The sequence below is a fragment of the Zingiber officinale genome, chromosome 3B (assembly GCF_018446385.1).
Source record: "Zingiber officinale cultivar Zhangliang chromosome 3B, Zo_v1.1, whole genome shotgun sequence".
Classification (NCBI taxonomy): domain Eukaryota; kingdom Viridiplantae; phylum Streptophyta; class Magnoliopsida; order Zingiberales; family Zingiberaceae; genus Zingiber; species Zingiber officinale.
The window spans coordinates 17,575,124-17,595,487 of record NC_055991.1 but is presented as its reverse complement, the minus strand read 5'-3'; the positions used below and the strand labels follow the sequence as shown (position 1 = coordinate 17,595,487).

Sequence of the window (20,364 nt, the reverse complement as noted above, 5' to 3'; positions counted from 1 at the left end):
GGGTCAGAAGACCAGATGCAAGGCAATAGAAGTCCAAGAAGGTCGGGGACCGGATTCTTGGCAAGAGAAGCTCCTGCAAGTCACAAGATTACGTGTGTGTTAGGCTCACTGTCAGAGATCGACTGGTAAATCGATTCAGACATGGCTGTGCGGCAGATTACCTCTGAATCGATCAGCCGATCGATTGAAGGTAAGTCAATCGATTGGCTGATCGATTGGTAAGGTTCTGCGCAGCACAGAATGCGTCTAGATCGATCAGCCGATCAATTCAAGGTACTGAATCGATCGGCCGATCGATCCGTGAACATTCTGTGCGAATCACTTAATCGTTCTAAATCGATTAGCCGATCGATTCAAGGGATTGAATCGATCGACCGATCGATCCATGAACGTTCTGTGCGAAGCACAAAATCGTTCTGAATCGATCAGCCGAGCGATTCAAGGTATTGAATCGATCGGCCGATCGATTCACAAAGCTGCGATTTCACGAGCAGGTGTCTGGATCAATTCAAAATCTGCTCCAATCGATCCAAGCTCAATGAAAGAATCTGCGCCGTTGATCTTGACGCGATAACTTCCAACGGATACTTGTGAATCGATTGGGATATAATCTCAATCGATCCACGGCGATGGCGGCGTGAGAAACGGCTTGTTTTTCTCAACGTTTAAAGCACGGGAAGAAACTAGAAAACAGATAGAACGAAAAACATACTGTTCCATTGCTCTCCAAGTCTTTTGAAAGCTCTCAAGTGATCAAGATTCTAGAAAAAGGGTTCAAGCTCCTCTCCACTACTTACTGAAGTCTCACCTGCAAAGAAGAAGCCGGTTAAAGCTTGTAATCCTTCTCTTCTTCTTCTTTGTAGTGTCTGTGATATTTACTTTGGAGAGAATGGAGAGTTGTATTTCTGTTAAGGTATCTCCACCTTCGGTGTGATTCCGTGAAGGAGAGTTTTTGATAATGAAAGAGTGTAAGTGGTGTGGATCCTTCGACTAGTCACCTTCTTGAGGAGGTGGATACCAAGTAAATACCGGAGTTAGCATTGCCTTCAGATTTCCGCTGTGCAAAACAAAGTTGGTCAGAAAAGAAGTGAGTCATTCACCCCCCCCTTCTAGCGCAACCGATCCTAACATCTTTGCTATCCATGTTATGTATTGTTTATACTTGTGTCGTTATGTTCATGATAGTGTAGCTTGTAGAGTTAACCCTTAGATGTGATTATTTCTGCTTGTTTGGTTATCATTGTTGTGTATACATTTTCATCTGGATTTCCCACTAGACTATATAGTGATATCGTGTTGTCGCCTGCAGTTCGTAGCTACATAACTACACGTCTTGTCTACCCACTAGACCAGGTAGTGGTAGCGTGTATTGTCGCACCACAAATAGTGATATTTATATGCTCTGACTGCTCAATAGATCAAATAGTGGTAGCATGTATTGTCACCCATATTCAGTAGCTAAGGAGCTAAACAACTACCTTATCCTATCTGTCTACTAGACCAAATAGTGGTAGCATATATTGTTGCCCGCAGATAGTGGATACCCCGACTACCTATGAGGCCCATATGTGCTAGCATATTGTTGTGCACAGTTATGACTTGTTATATGCTTGTTATATGTTGAGTTTATGTAAATGGTTATTGGGTATATTGTATGTACTCTGGATTTATTGGCTACACCTGACTGAGCAGGTTAGTGAAAGGTTATGTTGTTTATAGTTTGATTAATAGATTATTATATTGACACTCTTACTTTTTAATAAGTATTTTACCTAAACTTGCTTCCTTTTGACTCCAATTCAAGTTAATTCATGTACTATCTTTCTATCTACTTGCTGAGTCAATTATACTCATTTCCCCTTTCTTTTTCTTTGACTTCTAGATTAGTAGGTCGAAGATGTGTTATGTCGCTTAGAGGTTCAAGTTGTCAATCACACTCATGTTTGAGTCTCTTTTTAAGTTGTTTGTTTTCTTTTCCACTATCTCGGTTTATGATTTGTTTTCTTCCTCGTCGAATATTCGAGTTATGTATAACTTTGATTTTGTTCAATCTATTATGTTTATATGTGTAAGTACCCCATGATAGTTTTGATATGATCAACCAAGTCAAGTTAGGTCCTGTAATGGTTTAATGCCTTGTGTCTAAGTGTGTAGGAACTTAGGAGCACAGGAAGTTGAGTGAAAGGCACAGCTAGCGAGAAGGACAACGCGAAAGAGAGTCAACGGGCTCACCACATTCGAGGGACAAGGCACTATGGAAGAGTACGCTGGTGGACTAGAAGGAAGCGCGTGACGTTTTTAATGGATGAGAATCCGGAGCAAAAGGTTGCTTGAGAAGGCCGGAAAATGGGTTCGGATGAGCCCTATTCCGGATGGCCAAAATCAATCAAGCGAGCAGAGCCGGAGCGGAAGACCCGAACAAAAAGTCAACATGGAGTTGACTTGAGTCTGGGCGCCCATAGCTACTTGGGTGCCCGGACCTCTTTTGTCCAGCTAGGGTGCCTTGGTGAGGCACCCCTAGTTGAAGGCAGTCAGGGCGCCCGGACCTAGTCCAGACATTTGGACTAGAAAATTCTATCTTCACCTATTACGATCCGTTGCGTCATGGATAAAGTTTTATCCACACTCAGACGCCCAGAACCCTTCCAAGATCTCAGAGTAAGGCTATAAATACAACCCTGATCTTAGTAATCTACACAATATTTGTAAACAATCTTCTTTTCAGTTCTACTATGTGATTTAGTGCTTTAACTACTGTAAGAGGCTTCTCCGCCAGAAGGAGATTTGATAGTGAGCTTTCAACGTCTTGGACTAGCAATCCCCTGATTGCAAACCAAGTAAAAAAATTCTACCTCTTATTTATCTTTTTTAATCAGTTTCTTATTAAACAAGTGTTTTTTTAACTTAGCTTGAAAAGTTGAGAAAGGTATTTGTTATTTTTATTGTACAAGGTAATTCACTTATCTTTTGTCAACTACAAGGTCCCAACAAGTGGTGTAAGAGTCCAATCACTTCTAAAGGAGTAACCACCGATCAAAGCACAGAAGACGATGGCTAAATCGAGCATCTACCCGCCTAAGTTTAAGGGGGAGTTCGCAATTTAGAAAAAGAAGATGAAGCTATTTTTAAAAACTGACTTTGAATTATTAATAATAATGAAATATGATTTTATAGCACCGAAGGCTATAAAAAGGATCAGCAAGGGAACAACAAAGAAGAATATCAATGGACAAAAAAAGAGTAAGTCGACTTCGTGGCAAATGGTAAGACAGAATTTCATCTGTTGAGCATTTTACCACTACAAGAAGTTAACCGGATTAGAGGCTATGAGTCAGCCAAGGAGCTTTGGGAGAAATTCCTATAACTACATGAAGAAATCTCGGAGGCAAAACTCGTGAAACGAGACCTGCTCCGAAACTAGATCAACAACCTCCGATTAGAAGAAGGCAAAACCGTCGCACACCTTCACTCGAGGATCAAAGAACTCATCACTGGACTCACAAATCTCGCATAAAAGATAATCAACCGATATTCACTAAGGTACGTGTTTAACACTTTTCTTAGAACTCCTGAATGGTCAGCCCTAGTAGATGCATATTTCATCTCTAAGAACTTAGAGATAAGTAATTTAGAAGAACTTTTTTCAACTTTTGAAATCCATGAGTTAAGATATAGAGATCTAAAGAAGGAGTCAAAACATAATATTGCCTTGAAGGCAAAATGGACTAACCAGATTTTGAAACCTCCCTTGATGATGACGAAATGACGTTTATGGTAAGAAAATTTAAAAAGTTTTTTAAGACTAACAAACTCAATCAAGTGCAGGCCAAAAAGAAGGAAAAGAAAGGTGAGATGCTATCATTGCAATGAAGAATGACACATTAAATACAATTGTCCAAAATTGAAGAACAAGGATAAGAATAAAAAAAAATGATAAGAAGCCGACCCAGATAAACCGCAGAAACCTAAAGACGACGTGGGACAAAACGCCGTCAGAATTAGAGATCGAAGCCCAAGTCGGACTTGCACTGATGGCAAGCCACCAAGAAGAAGTAGATAAAGCAAGCTCATCCAAAATGAGCATCAAGACCATCGATAAAGGAGGAGCAACGTTAGAAGGAAGCAACAGTACAGGGAGAGCTTAAAATAATGAGATTGACAAGGTAAGTCAGGTATGATCTCTATCTCCTGATAAGTTATTTTCATTTATAAAATATTATCAAAAAATTCATGTCAACTAGAAAATGATAATAAAAAATTCTTAAAAGAAAATAATGAGTTAAAAGGAACTTTAGCAACATCTTGTCGATTAGAAGATTTCAACAAACTAAAATTTGAAAATAAAAAATTAAAAATAGAAATAGAAAATTTAAAGGATTCTGCATGTTCGAATATAGCTATTTCAAAATTTAAAAGACCAAACTGACACTTTAGATATCATAAGGGCCAAATTAGAAGAATATCACAAAAATATAGTTTGAGAAAATTTTTGATTAATCTGGTAGGAAGAGACCTATATTAGGTTTTAAAATTATGCTTAAATTTAATTTTTATGCATGTCGTACTTTTAATTAATTTAATTTTTGTTGTTTGCTTAGAATTATTTAAATAAATTGTTTCGTATAATTTCTATTGGAAATTAATTTTTCCGAGAAAGATGACTTCATCACTTATATGTAGGAAAATTTTCAAATTTTTTTGGCTGTTAAATTACTTTTTATGAATTTTTTAACAAAAATTAATTTTTTTAATTCAAAAATAATTCACAGAGTATTTTTTGCAAAGTTCATTTTTCTGTGAAAAGTTATCATGTTCCCTGTCCAAGAAAATATTTTCAAAATTTTTAACCATTATTAAATTTTATATGAATTATTTATCTAAATGTTTACTTTTAATATTAAAAATTCTCAAAAAGTTATTTTTTGAATTTTTTTTTTTACAAAGAAACTTACTATAATACATATTCAAAAAAAAATTCATGATTTTTTGAGCTTAGAAACTACTTTTAAGTAATTTTTAAAGAAAATATGTCTTTATATAGAAAAGAATTTATTACGACTTAAATTAATTTCTATTTTTCATGAAAATTTTATCTCTGATTTGGATATGACTGTTCAAACATTATAAAAATGTTTTCATAATTTTTTTCATGATTACAAATATTTTGTTTTCAATCTTTTTTTTCAAAAATGGTTTATAAATTATAAAAATCCAGATTTTCGAAATTTAAAGTTTATGATTTTTATAGATGATAGTCGCTGTATTTTTATCCCGTAGACTCTGTTTTGAAGTTACTTTAAGTTATTTTCATAGTATACCCCTATTTTTAATGTGATCAAAGGGGGAGAATTAGAGGTTAAGTCTAAGGGGAGGGTACATTTTGATTTCTGTATATTTTTTGTAATTACAAAATTTATACTTATTATCTTACTGTTATTTGTTTTTTATTTTTACTCTAACTTAACTTAGTTTGCTTATATTAAAAAGGGGAGGTTGTAAGTACCCCGTGGTAGTTCTGATGTGATCAACCAAGTCAAGTTAGGTTATGTTATGGTTTGACGCCTTATGTCTAAGTGTACAGGAACTTAGGCGCGGGAAGTTGAGCGAAAGACGCAACTAGCGAGAAGGCCGGCACGAAAGAGAGTCGACATGCTCGGTGCGTCCGAGGGACGAGGTGCTGCAGAATAGTACGCTGGCGGACAAGAAGGAAGTGTGCGACATTTATGAGGGACGAGAAGCCGGAGCGAAAGGTTGCTCGAGAAGGCCGAAAATAGGTTCAGGTGAGCCCTATTCCGCCTGGCCAAAATTACCCAAGCGAGTGGAGCCGAAGCAGAAGACTCGGACAAAAAGTCAAAGTGGAGTTTACTGGAGTCCGGGCGCCCGGACCTCTTTTGTCCAGTCGGGGGCACCTTAGCAAGGTGCCTCTGGTCACTCGTTGCAATCTATTACACCATGGATAAAGTTTTATCTACACCTAGGCGCCTGGAACCCTTCTAGGCGCCCAGAGCAAGACTATAAATACAACCTTAATCTTAGTAGTCTACATAATACTTGTAAATACTCTTCTCTGCAATTCTACTTTACGATCTAATGCTTTAACTGTTGTAAGAGACTTTTTCTGCCAACAGAAGATTTGATAGTGAGCTTTCAATATCTTGGACTAACAATCCCCTGATTACAAACTAAGTACAATATTTGCCTCCTCTTTCTCTTTTTAATTAGTTTCTTATTAAATAAGTGTTTTTTTAACTTATCTTGAAAAGTCGAGAAATGTGTTTGTTATTTTTATTGTGCAGGATAATTCACCCTCCTCTTGCCAGCCGCAAGGTCCCAACAATATATACATGCATATATACACACATTACCGTTTATAAACTTGGTTATTTTATATTATATTAATATTTTGTTGGCTTTAATTGGTTTAATATCAATTTTCATATATTGTCAGTAGGGGGTATTATCCTGTCTTATAGATGAGTATACTCTCAAGGCATGACAAAGTGTGAGTAACTTTACATTCTCTATCATACACATTACACATAACCATTACAAGGAAGTAAAGTTTGACGATTCTAAGTGATCGGAGGGAGTTTGACTGACTGACTGGTGATAATTCTCAATGAGGGAAATTAGAGAGTCCACATGACCATATCAGAGTTGGGGCAATCAAAGCACACAAGTGACTGGAGCTACTTCCACGTGACTAATAGAGAATGAAGTTTAGTGATCTGCGTAATCCAAGCGATCCGAGCAAGTTGGGTCAAGATCAGGTTTGACTCTTCTCCAAATGACTAGAGGACTTATAGTTAACCAGAGAACATGAATAATGTTATCTACTAGATAGATGTTGTAGCCACGTCAGTATCCTCTAAGTGACCAGGGATGTTCCAATCAATCGGAGAGTGTCACGTTAGCAATAGAGGAGGGTTATATAAAGGGCCTTGAGGCTGCGCTTGCAAATCGCTAATTCACTCAAACTCTCATTCATTCTTGTGCTCTAGTACTCTTGTTCTTTCTATTATATTTAAGAGGTGTCCTAAGACAATCGCTTTAAATATTATATTATTTATTAGATAAATAAAATTTCTTATTTGAGTGTGCATTCCATATATATGATATTGATCTTAGACTCAATTAATAAAGTCTGTAATATAATGCATAACATGAGAGAGAAATTATGGTTGGATCACAATTAACAAGAATCTCTCTATTTGTAATTATATACGTATTCCCTAGTCAATGAATTGATAAGATTATGCATCATCAATTCTATAATATTAGCATATGTTATACTCCTTAGTTTAATCAAATAGTCAATCCTCACTGGCTAGAAATATTAGAATATTAAGAGTAAACATACAGATACTGGCTTAGGGTAGCTAGTTCATTGGATATGACCTGTTATGAGAATTATATTAGAGTGTATACTAAAAGCCTAGCTTTTGTAAATATTTATTTTGAAATAAAGAATCACATTGGTCAAAAATATCTACATTTATGCTAAGTGTAGTTGTTCAATTAATTTATATTGTAGATAACATGGTGTGTGGTGTCACACACAGAAGATCATGTTATCGGTTCTTTATAAATTATAAACAGGAGCTTGCAACTAAGATGGAAAGGAACAAACCATTGGAATAGTCATAGTGTAATTAGGTATTAGTTTATCTCGACTAATAAATTACACTAGTACACTCTAAGTATATTGAGCAGGATCATTTAAGGTAAGTTCTTTTTATACTGACTTAATAAAAGAACAAGACCTTAGTTATTATGGAAGTATGTGCTCTTAATCCTAATATAATAATAAGTACATATATTTAGTATTTATTTCTTTAACTTATCAAAGGGTGAGATTTAGCTCGATAAATCAAAAGGCCCGATAAGTTGGAAAATAATATTACTTATAGCGTGTGTTGTTGATTATAGAAGGAAACTGTGTCCTAGTAATCTAGGTTGATAATGTCCCTAAGAGGAGCTCATAAGGATTGTCATGTTAAACCCTGTAGGTGGACTTAGTCCGACATAACGATAAGGTTGAGTGGTACTACTCTTGGACAAAGATATTAATTGAAGTGAGTTGTCAGTAACTCATTTAATTAGTGGACATTCGACATCTTAAACGCAGGGAGATTAACACATTCATAATAAGAAGAAGTCCAAAATATAATTTGAGATTGGTGCGGTAGTTCAATAATAATTCTTTAGTGGTATGAATTATTATTGATGAAATTAAGTTGAGTGTTCAGGACGAACACGGAAAGCTTAATTTCATCGGGAGACCAAAACCAATTCCTCCTCTCGGTCCCTATCGTAGCCTCTTATTTATAAAGTATTATATCCACCTTTAATTTATACCCATCCTAAGGTGGTCGGCCAAGCAAGCTTGGAACCCAAGCTTGGGCCGGCCAAGCAAATAGGATGAGCCAAGTTGTGTGGCCGACCTTAGCTTGAACCCAAGCTTGGTGTGGCCGACCACATCAAATTAAAAGGATTTTAATTTTTTTAAAAATTTTCTTATGTGGATTCCATAGTTTTAAAAGAGAGTTTAAAATTATAAATCTTTCCTTTTATAACTTTCTACAAGAGATTAAGAAAATATTTGATATCTTTCCTTATTTGTAGATTGAAAGGAAGATTTTAATTTTGAGAAAACTTTCATTTTTGTAACCATGTTCATGATTTAAAAGAGAGTTTTAAAATTATAATTTTTTTCTTTTAATTTTATAAGTTTCTACAAAAGATTAAGAAAAGATTTGATATTTTTTCTTATTTGTAGATTGAGAGGAAGATTTTAATTTTAAAAGATAACTTTCCTTTTTGGAAATTATCCACATGTTTTAATAGAGAGATTTTAATTTATAAAATTCCTTTTATAACCAACCATGAAAGGAAAAATTATTAGAGAAATTTTTATTTTAAAATTTCCAGAAACAAATTATGAAGTTTTAATTTTGTGTTAAAACTTTCCTTGCTTGGAGCAATGAGGTGGCTGACCATGATATTTAGGAAAAGGAAATTGGTTTTTATTAATTAAAATTTTCCTTTTCATGGCAAAGAAAATAAGGAAAGTTTTATTTAATTTTTTCTTATTTGCCAAGACCAAGGAATATAAAAGAGAGGGTAGGGGTGCCTTCATGAGAGACAACTCTATTCTATTTTCCTCCCTCTCTTCCTTGGTGGTGGTCGGCCCTAGACCTTGCTCTTCTCCTCTTCTCTTCTTCTTTAGTGGCCGGTTTCATCCCTCTCTTGGAGCTTTTGTTGGTGGTCGGTTCTAGCTAGGAGAAGAAGGAGAGAAAGGAGGTTTTGTTTCTAACATCCCTTGGAGCTTGGTGGTGGTGGCCGAAACTCTTCATCCCAAAGAGAAGTGTTTGGCCGAAACTAGCAAGAAGGAAGAAGAAGGGCTTGGGTGGTTCTCATCTCGGTAGATCGTTGCCCACACAACGCCGAGATAAGAAGAGGAATACGGTAGAAGATCAAGAGATTGTTGCATACAAAGAAAGGTATAACTAGTAATTCTTTTCCGCATCATACTAGTTTTTCTTTGTATGAATTCCAAACACAAGAGACTAGAGATTCTAGATTTTTGGATTAGATATTCGAAGTTGTGTTTCTTTTGTTTTGTTTTTTGAATTTGTGATTCGATTGTTCCTTTTGGTTAAACCTAGAGTTATATAAGGAAATTAAATATTAGATTTCTTTAAAAGGCTTTGTCTAGGTGGTGGTGGATGATCTCATATCCAAGAAGGACTAGTGTCTCGCCATGCCTCGCCTTGCTAGCTTCGCTTCTGAGGTGCCCTCGTGGAGCTCCAGGAATTTATCCCAGAGGTCTTTGGCGGAGTCGTAGCTTCCAATCCGACTTACCTCCTGGGGTGGCAGAACATTGAGTAGGTGAAATTCCGCCTTTCCGTTGGCTACGCAATCGGCCTGCTCCTTCTTCGTCCAGTTGCATTCTGCTTTGTCTTTTGGCGCTGTATATCTATATTTAATTATTAAAAGAATGTCGAATTCGGTCTTAAAAAATACCTCCATTTTGCGTTTCCACGTAGCGAAGTCTCCGTCGAACTTCGGGGATGAATGTTCGCTCCGGCCATCATCCTAATCTTTGTGCTTCAGTTGGCGGTTAGTTCTTCTGAGACGGTCGGGCTCTGATACCACTTGTTGGTGCAGCGGGGCCGACAAGAGGGGGGTGAATTGCCTGAAAAATCAAAATATACCCTCCTCAAGACTTTCAACTAAAAAATAAAACATTAAACAAATAAATTAAAAGCAGAAATAAAAGGGAAACCAGAAATTGACTTGGTTACAACTAAGACGGTTGTTAATCCAAGGCGGTTGAACAACTCCACTAGTAGAGTCTCCTTCACTATAGGCAGAGAAGTCTTTTTACACTTAGAACGCTCACTAGTTGCTAGGAATTGATTACAGAGTTGAATGCTTGAATGAATTACTATTTCCTATCTCCAGGGGCCATTTTATAGCTCATAGAAATCTTATCTCGAAGGTCCAAGGCGCCTCCAACAGAGGTCCAAGGCGCTTCCAACGAGTGGATGGATAAAACTTTATCCATTGCGCAAATGGTCATCTTTGACTTGTCTGAGGCGCCTCAAACAAGCATGAAGGCGCCTCCAACCCTGCTTGAGGCGCCTTCAAGGTTGAGGTGCCTCTAATCCTGCTTGAGGCGCCTTAAAGCTAACAGGTATATAAGTGTTTCCAGCTTCTCTTTTTACTTCTTTGGCTTCCGGTTCTCCGTTCGTTTGGATGATTCCGGCCAACCGGAATAGGGTTCACCCGAACCCAGTTCCCGGCCTTCTCCTCGAGTAGTCTTCCGTCCCGGCTTTACGTCCCTCGAACGTCGCACACGTTCTTCTTGCCCACCGGTGTACTCTTCTGCAGCTTTCTCGTCCTTCGGACGCATCGAGCCCGTCAGCTCCCTTCCTGTGTCGTCTTTCTCGCTAGCTGCGTCTTTCGCTCGACTTCCTGCGCTCCTAAGCTCCTGCACTCCTAAGCTCCTGCACACTTAGACACAGGGATCAAAAATACACAGGACCTAATTAACTTTGGTTGATCACATCAAAATAACCATGGGGTCCAACACGTTAGATCGGTCTTTGCCTACCGAACGTGCTATGTCTTCATTCTGCATGAAGCTAAGTACTTCTATACTCGGTCGACTACTTATACTTGACTGATCTTTGTCTGCCAAACTCATATGCTCGGCCAGGGTTGTTCTACCAACCGCGTTAAGCCAAGTCCTTTCTGGTGCTTTAGGTCCGTACGTCCGCTTGGTTGCACGAGATTACATTACCAAGCGAGTTATGTGTATGCTCGTCCGGGCTTATTATACCGACCATGTTAAGATGAACCCCTTCTGATGCTTTAGGTCCGCACGCCTGCTAGGTCGTCCGAGATTACATTACCGAGCGAGTTACATATATGTTCGTCCAGGCTTGTTCTACCAGCCATGCTAAGCTAGACTCCTTTTGGCGATTTGGGTCCGTACGTCTACTAGGCCACCCGGGATTACATTACCGAGCGAGTTACATATATGTTCGTCCAGGCTTGTTCTACCGACTGCGCTAAGCTGGACCCCTTCTGGCGATTTGGGTCCATACGTCTGCTAGGCCGCCCGAGATTACATTACCGAGCGAGTTACATATATGTTCATCCAGGCTTGTTCTACCGACCGCGCTAAGCTGGACCCCTTCTGGCGATTTGGATCTGTACGTCTGCTCGATCGCCCGAGATCACATCTTCGAGCGAGGTAATCTTGACTGAGTCTCCTTACTTCTTCTTTCTTCCCCTTATATTCCTTTTCACATTATTACACCGACTCAACTCTTTATAACCCATATCACAAGTTAATTAAGACCTACCTTAATTTAACTTAACAACTTGAATTAAAAATTTAACTTTAATTAAATCATAATTTATTTTAATTAAAATTGAATCAAATTTAACCTTAACTTTACTTAATTTTGTTTACTAACTTCAACAAATTTAACTCTGAATTAATTCAAACTTACAATTTAGTTAATTCTAACTCAACTTTATACCAATAATTTGTTTAAGTTAAACCTAATCAAAACTTAAAATTAACCCATATAACTAGGTGGGTGTTTGGTTGATGAATTTGGGAATGAGGGAATGTAATGATAGTAAAAGATAGTGTTTAGTTTGTAAGTTTGGGAATGATAATTTGAGAATGATTTTTAGATTTTTAGAAATCAACAAAACTCATATAACTAGGTGAGTTTCATTTCCATTTCCATTTACATTCTATTTTATTATCAAATCTATACCTATAATCATTCTCATCATTTAATTCAACGTCATATATAATTTTATTAATGTAAATCATCTTTATGAAAAATTTTCTTAGTGTCCATCATCTTCTATAATTTTCTTATTTCTATTTCTACTGTAATTCGTGTCGCAACTTTAAAACAGATAGTTTATTTTTATTAATATTCATTAATATTATATTATAATATTTATGAAATTATAACCTGTAATTGTATGGTAATTATGATTTTATAAATATTATAATATCATTGGAAATAAAAATAGATCGAGTCCTAATAGAATATTATTTTGATAATAAATAAAAAAATATTTTTTATAATTCTAATAAAAAATGGAAAATGACGTCTTTTATAATTCGAATAAAAAATAGTTGTAATTTAATAAATGATTAATTATTAATTATTTATTTGTCGCACCTTGTTCGGCTACAGAAGGCGAACGCACGCCTCGTTGCTCGGTGGCATCGACCCTTCTCCGTGAACTCACAGTTTCTCTCTCTCCCGAGTTCCAAGTTCCAAGTTCCAACTCCCTCCTCCGCTTCCTCCTCCTCCCGCAGCTTGCATGCCCTAGTGAAGTGAACTCCATCCAAGTTCCATCTCCTTTCTCCATCTCTTAAACAAAAATGACGTTACTCTTGGCTTTCGCTTTCTTCCTCCTCACCCTCAGTAAGACCCCTCACTGCTCTGCTGCTGATGCTATTGTTATACACAACAGGAGAACTCTATATCAACCTTTCTTTCCACTCGCCTCATCGTCCCTACTTCCGACCCGACCTCCTTCCCCTTCCCCTGCCCCTTCCCCTTCCCCTTCCTTCCCAAAATACCCCTCCTCTTCCTCCTCTTCTATCTCAAGCTTGCATCCCTTCTTCCCGTTGTACCCCTCTTCGCCACCTCCCTCTCCGCCTTCTCCCGTTTCCCACCTCCCTACCTTCCCTGCCAACATTTCCTCCTTCGTCTCTTCCCCCTCCCGCCGCCTTCACCCCAGGCTAGTCTCTGCCCTCGTCCTCTCTCTCCTCGCCCTCCTCCTCCTCGGCCTCTCCTTCGCCTTCTTCGTTTACATCCGCCGTCGTCGCGGCTGCTGCAGCGGCCACAAGGACGCCGGGTCTGACAGTCTTCGGTTCTTTCCTCCTGATACCACAGCTTCCGATGGTCGCAAGCTTTCCCCTTCCTCTTCTGCCGCTGCTCCGAAACCCGATGGTGCAGGCACAAGCTCGGAGTTTTTGTACCTCGGTACCCTCGTCAGCTCTCGCGGCCGCGCAAGCGAGAGTTCCAACGCTGGAGGTGGCTCTCCGTACAGGAAGCTCGACTCGCCGGAGCTCCGCCCGCTCCCCCCGCTGCCTCGCCGGAATGCAGGGGGTGGTCTCTCGTCCGATCTGGAGGAGGAATACTGCTCCCCGATGAACTCCCATGAAGAAAAGGGCGGTGACGCCGCCGCGCTTGGGTCCGGCTCAAAGAAGGCTGCTGTTGGTGTGGAGATGGAGAGATGCGGATCAGGAAGCTCGACGCTTAGTGCACCGACAAACATTTCTTCCAATGGAGTTTTCTCTCCCTCCCGGTCGTCGCCCAACACCTCCTCACCGCCACCATTACGGCCTCCGCCTCTTCTGCGTCCACCAACGCCGTCGCCTCCCAAGAGAAGGCAACTTACGATTTCCCCACCATATTCCCCACCAGATGCGGACTTTAATGCAAAGGTTAACTTGTGGTATCCAAAACAAATAGGTGATTTTGCTGGAACCTCTGTTGCTGTTGGGAAAACCCCTCTATTTGGTTGTCCAGATGGTCCAAATGTTAAGTTACCTGATTTCCAGCCACCAGTTCTTGGACCTCCGCTCTCGCCAGGATCATGGAGTTTCTCCGCAGAGCCAAAGGGTTCCAACACTGATGATAAGCGTGAGAACCTTCTCCCAATGTTGAAGCCTCTCCATTGGGATAAGGTTCCTTCAAGCTCTGATCCATCAATGGTTTGGGATCAGCCGAAATCTGGCCATTTCCAGTGAGTCCTGGTCAAATCTTGAAAACCATTTATATGCTAATCGGATCCTCATGAATCCTCTTGAATGTATTTTTTCCAGACTAAACAAGGAGATGATTGATACTTTGTTTGGCAGAAAGACAACAATGGCCACAAAAGGGATTGCTGGTGGTCCATTAGATCCTTCCTTGGCCCAAGAAACCAGGATCCTTGATCCTAACAAATCTCAGAACATTTCAAATTTGCTAAAGGATTTTAATTTGACGAAAGAAAATGTCTGTGAGGCTATCTTGGAAGGTATCAAATCACCCTTTGACATGTGCAACTGGAAATTCTGTTAAGTCTATGCTCTATCTGTTTGCCTGATCTGCTTTACTTACTGCTTATGCCAAGGCTAGTTGGTGAATAATATCATCATTTTTAGCTCATTTTGGGATGAATTTATTAATATAAATTTCTCTTTAAATCTTATGATCTGGTAGGTGGCATTATTAATTACTTTACAAGAGATCTTTTCTTTTAAAGTATATTGTGTATGACCTTATCTTGTGTTTGCCTTAAGTGTATTTTCTGAATTTTGAGAACCAATTTTTTTTTTTGTACATCTACCATCAAGTATGACCCAACTTTGTTAGATGCTATCATGTTTTCATTAACATTATATCTGTAAAGGTAAAGCTGATAGTTTGGGGAAAAATGTTTTGGAGGCGCTTACGGAAATGATTCCAAGCAGAGATGAAGAGATCAAATTGAAACAATATAAAGAGAAACCACCTCTGAAGCTTGGTCCAGCTGAAAGCTTCTTGAAGTCAGTGATTAGTATCCCGTATGCATTTAAGAGAGTTGTTGCCCTGCTTTACATTTCTAATTTTGATTCAGAGGTCAATTTCCTAAATGATCTTTTCAGGGCTCTCAAGGTAAGTCTATTTTTGCTAATTCATATCAAATTTCACCTGATAATATACTGCACAATTTGATTCTATTCTGAAATTTTCATGAAATTTTATTTTTTTGAACTATTTGAACTAGTTCACCTTTGATTATTTTTTGTATTTCACTAAGTACCTGGTAGGAGACATTTATTCACCTTTTAAATCATGAAATGCATGTGCAAGAAGGCATTCATTTACCATTAAAGAACTTGATGTCTGCTGAAGAAGGCATTTACTGATCATGAACTTGCATGTTTGTAAAGTTGTTTACTTATTGGAGCATACAGCAAGGTTCCATATAATACTACAACTGCACAGAGAATATATGAAGTTTTCTTATCTATATATATATGTAAAGTGTTGGATATATGGCATTTTACATTTTGTTTCATGGATTGGTCTGAGTTCATTTAATTTCTTAGTGTCATGTTATTTTGATATTTTGTGTTCTAAGTTTGTTTACATCAATCACAGTCGTATAAATTAATGTTTCATTAGTCATATTTAATGTTTACTGACAAGACTAGATGATTTATTTTTCTTTTCCTCATTAGAGAAGCTGTCAGTAACCGATGATCTTGATTATACATTAAAACTGTTGGTTATGTTGGGCATTCACAAATTGATTTATTGATACTATGTAGAAGTTATTGTCGACTACTGGTGTTAAATATTGATTGATTGCTGTTTCAGACCATTGAACATTATGCTTCATAGACGATCGATTTAGTCTTTTATAGTAGCTAATATGTGTAGATAAATGCATGAAATTGTAATTCATTAAAAGGCTTCTGGAGTGTTAATAAAGTTTGGTGCATAGTGGATCCTAAAATTGTGCAATATAGATAATGCAATTAGTCTTTCATATTAGCCAATTTGTGTGATTAAATGCATCAAATTGTTATTCATAAAATAGCCTTCTGGAGTGTCAATAAAGTTTGGTGCATGGTGATCTACGCTAACATCATTCTATATACACAACCCATTTAGTCTTTTATATTAGCAAATTTGTGTATATAAATGCATGAAATTGTAATTCAATAAAAATCCTTCTGGAGTGCTAATAAATTTTGGTGCATATTGGATCTATGCTAACATCATGCTATATAGATAGTCCACTTAGTCATTTTTTTGTGCAAATAAATGCATGAAATTGTAATTCATAAAACATCCTTCTGGAGTGTTAATAAAGATTAGTGCATAGTGGATCTACGCCACTATGAAATAAATCCCATCTGAGGAATCCTTGAGCATGACTGCTTATGCCATTCAATATTTTGGATTATACAAATAGATGCCATTTGTGAAAGATCTGAACTGACTACCGGAGCCACTTCCATCTTACTCCTTTATCCACGCTCTTTTGTATCTACCTATGATGTATAAGTTGAATCATCAAGTCCTCTAGAAATTTCACCTTACACCACTGAATGACATGTCCTCTACTCAATTATAATTCTGCTGAACTGAAGAACTCTAAGTTGTCTAAAAATGGATGCTTGGACCTTGATTTGGAGTGAGCATATGTATCAATACTCATAGGAGCATGTCAGAAAGAAAAAATGAACCAGTATTTATTATTCAGGTAGTTAACTATTATTTTACATAACCTTAATTGCCAGATCCCAGAAAAAGAAAAGGGCAGCCCGGTGCACGAAGCTCCCGCCATGCGGGGTCCCGGGGAAGGATCCATTGTATGCAGCCTTACCCTGCTTTTTACAAGAGGTTGTTTCAAGGATTCGAACCCGTGACCTTTTGGTCACATCGCAATAACTTTACCATTGCGCCAAGGTTCCCCTTCTGTCAGATCCCAGAAGAAACACAAAAAATTAATTCGTTGTAAAACCACTGAGCAAAAAGTTTAAGATCGAGCGTCTAACATATCTCAATTGGATTTGATAAAGATCATTAATTGATAGCCAGGTATTATCTGAGTTCACCCAAATGCCTAGATATGTTGCAAATTGCAGAGCACGAAGGAATAATGTAACAATTTGATACTCTTTTAAAAAAAGAAAGATAGATAAGCCATTAGCTAAAGTTTAATATTAACACAATGGTCCAAAATCCATGTATTTTCTAACATGAAAATTAAAATAAATCCATCTAGATCATGTTGATCTTGCACTTTCTTAATAACTCTGATGAAAGAAAATACTTGTGATGTTAATCGATAGTTTCAGGTTTTCTGTATGCTTTTTTTTCCAATTATGTCATATAGCACTTGTGTTGATGTCTCAGGCTGCCTGTGAAGAGCTGAAGAATAGCAGGATGTTCCACGAGCTCCTAAGGGCAATTTTGGAATCTAGGAATAAAATGAATGTGGGCACCAACTATGGTGAGGCAAGTGCCTTCAAGCTTGAATTGCTCCTTAAGCTTGTTGGCATCAAAGGGAGAGATGGTAAAACCACCCTTTTACATTTTGTTGTTCAAGAAATCAGTTGTGCTGTAGGATCACGCCTTACCACTATCAATAGTTCAACCATGACAAGCTGTCCCAAAACAGTATCTGATGTTAATTACTGCAAACAAGGAGTCCAAGTTGTGTCGAGTTTGGGAGTTGAGCTTAGCAATGTCAAGAAGGCAGCTGCAATAGATTCAGATATGCTTAACTTCCATGTCACCAACCTTGGCAATGGGCTTGGGAAGATTCAAGAGGTAGTGCAACTAAATGATGCATATTCAAATGAAGATGATCATGGCTTCCACGAGACAATGCTTGAGTTCTTGAGAAAGGCCGAAGATGAAATTCTACATATCCAAGCTCAAGAGAGTTATGTACTGTCTTTAGTGAAGGAGCTCACAGAGTACTTTGATGGCGATTCAACCAAAGAAGAAGCTCATCCATTTAGAATCTTCGTGATGGTGAGAGATTTTCTCACAATTCTTGATCAAGTTTGCAGAGAAATTGGAAAGATTAATAAGAGAAATATTGTTGTGGAGCAACACTTGCCCATGAACCAAACATCAGAACGAGTCTTCCCCCATTCCCATGTGGCAAACAAAACTTGTTGCGATCAGTAGTTTTTTTTTCCCTTAGGAGTTTTAGAATCAATGAGGACAAGCAAATCTGTGCATAAGTCTTCGACTTAACAATCTTGGGGGATTGTGAACCAAGTAAACCCTAGTGTCTACTGTGGTGCGCTCTTCATTGTTTATGCATTGTTTGTTTTATTATCTAATGTGCGTCTTTGCCGAGTAATTATCAAGAGAGAGAAATTTAAATTTACAAGTTTGCTATTCACCCCCTCGCTCTATAGAATCCAAAATTTCTACCGCATCAATACTTGATATAAGAGCAAATCGCCCAAAAGGACTAATCGTCATTTAAGCAGTTAAATCAGGAGGACCGAGGTGCAAGTAAAGACATGTTCAGATCTAGCATTCAACTACTCAGATGTGAAGGTGATTTCGCACTTTAGAAGCGCAAATAAATTTTGACTTGAAGTATTCCTTGTTGTTGCACTCATAGTATCTAATGGTTGATTTAGTTCTTTTCTATGCTGATCTTTCTTTTGTATATCTTTCTGCACTCCTTTTCTAGTGAGATTCTTCGAGCTGATGCTATAATCATTCGGACTTTGGCTCAGACTTAGATTTAACCTTGGGTTTTAACTTTTATTTTGACTTTATAGTTTAAGTTTGCCCTGTAAGTGACGTTATACCTTTCTCACGCAAATCAAATTGCTCAGGAAACTCAAATTTACAAAATAATTTATCAATTTTAATTATAGATAAATTTTTAGATATTTTATAAGCGCCTACTATGAAGGCCCATAAAGTAAGATTGATTTAAAAATGATTAATTTAAGAATGTTGAATTGATGAGTTATTTGTTGTGATTGTTTCCTAATTTATTTTGCTAGTAAGTAGAAAATTTTCATAGCATCAAACTAATAGTTTTAAAATTAAACAGTGTAAATTAGATATAAAAAATAAATACTCATAAAGTATTTTTGGAAAATATTTTACATAAATACCTTTACTAAATCAGAGTTTTTAACCTTCAAATCAATCGTGAGGAATTCATTCAAGATGTCTTTGAATGTTTCATGTAGTTGATGTACATCTCTCCTTCCTTTATTTTAAGATTCTAAGTTGGCTTACAGGCCCGACCCAGCGGCCGGACGGTCTTGGGCGTTTGCCCAGGGCCCAATATTTTGGGGGGTCCAAATTGGTAGATAAGTATGTATTTAATAATTAGGTTAAGTGTTATTTTCCTTTTGTTTTTTTTGCATCCGCCGGCTGCTGCTTATTTTCCATGTGCAGTTTGCTTTTTGACTTTTGCATCCGCCGACCGTTGTCAACGTTCCTTTTGCTTTTTGGCTTTTGCATCCGCTGACTGTTTCTTAGTGCTTACTTTCCTTTTGCTTTTTCGCATCCTTCCTTTTGCTTTTTGCATCCGCCGGCTACTGCTCCACGAAATCCATCGTCGGCGCTGCTCCTTTGGCGAAATCGCCCCGTTCGGCTGCGAGACTGCGTACTCTCCTTCACCTCCGTCGGCCGGCGGCTGCTGCTCCGAGCGCATCGGAGGGCCGCACGACAGAGAGGGACAGCAGGGACCCTCTCCGCCGGTACTCCGCTCTCCCCCGCGCGGCCGCGCCACTGCCGGGAACACACTGCCCCCGACGCACGAGCGGCACGACTGCACGAGGCGTACTACTCGGCGCACCGAGCGACATCGGAGGACGGAGGAGCTGAACTGCTGAAGAAGAAAACGCCGCTTCCCTACCGTTGCCAGGGCCTGTTCGGCTGTTCTGTTCAGCTGCTCTCCTGCTCCTCTGGCTTTGAGTCCTCTCCTCTAGCGAATCGCTCCGCCTCTGCTCTACACGGCTGCTCCGCTCTGTTGTGACTTGCGAGCCGACGATTGCAAGTCTACAGACTCTACACGGTGCTGTACTAGGATTTTTTTTGTTAATTAGCTAATTGTTCATAGAATAGGAATTTTTTGTTAATTAATTAATTGTAAATTTGGAATTTAATGTTGACTTAATTATTAAATTAATAACAGGTGTTTTACGACAGTCGACCGTGTCCGAGGCGAGGTGCTTAAGCTGCTAAGTGCTAAGCCTACAAATAATTTCAATCCAGGTGCTATTATTCCTTTTATACTCAGATTAAGTTGATTTAAATTATAGCTTTTTAATTGTGA

The 20,364-nt window shown here is 38.2% G+C and overlaps 1 protein-coding gene across 2 annotated transcripts; it reads left to right on the top strand.

Moving 5' to 3' along the window:
• Positions 1-12,739: 12,739 nt before the first annotated feature.
• LOC122056003 (formin-like protein 1) lies at positions 12,740-18,394 on the top strand. 2 transcript variants are annotated; one of them, XM_042617731.1, is made up of 4 exons: positions 12,740-14,301; positions 14,417-14,577; positions 14,953-15,197; positions 17,454-18,394. In XM_042617731.1, the coding sequence occupies exons 1-4, from the start codon at positions 12,929-12,931 to the stop codon at positions 18,234-18,236; spliced, it is 2,562 nt and encodes an 853-aa protein (XP_042473665.1). In that variant the 5' UTR covers positions 12,740-12,928; the 3' UTR covers positions 18,237-18,394. The 2 variants fall into 2 exon arrangements, with proteins under 2 accessions (XP_042473665.1, XP_042473664.1); XM_042617730.1 differs by having other exon boundaries at positions 14,381-14,577.
• Positions 18,395-20,364: the final 1,970 nt, after the last annotated feature.

Bases quoted from the DNA above. Each gene is read 5' to 3' on its own strand.
- LOC122056003 (XM_042617730.1), top strand. From the start codon at position 12,929: ATGACGTTACTCTTGGCTTTCGCTTTCTTCCTCCTCACCCTCAGTAAG. The intron at 14,302-14,380 runs GTGAGTCCTGGT...TATTTTTTCCAG, and splicing joins CCGAAATCTGGCCATTTCCA to ACTAAACAAGGAGATGATTG. The intron at 14,578-14,952 runs GTATCAAATCAC...ATATCTGTAAAG, and splicing joins CTGTGAGGCTATCTTGGAAG to GTAAAGCTGATAGTTTGGGG.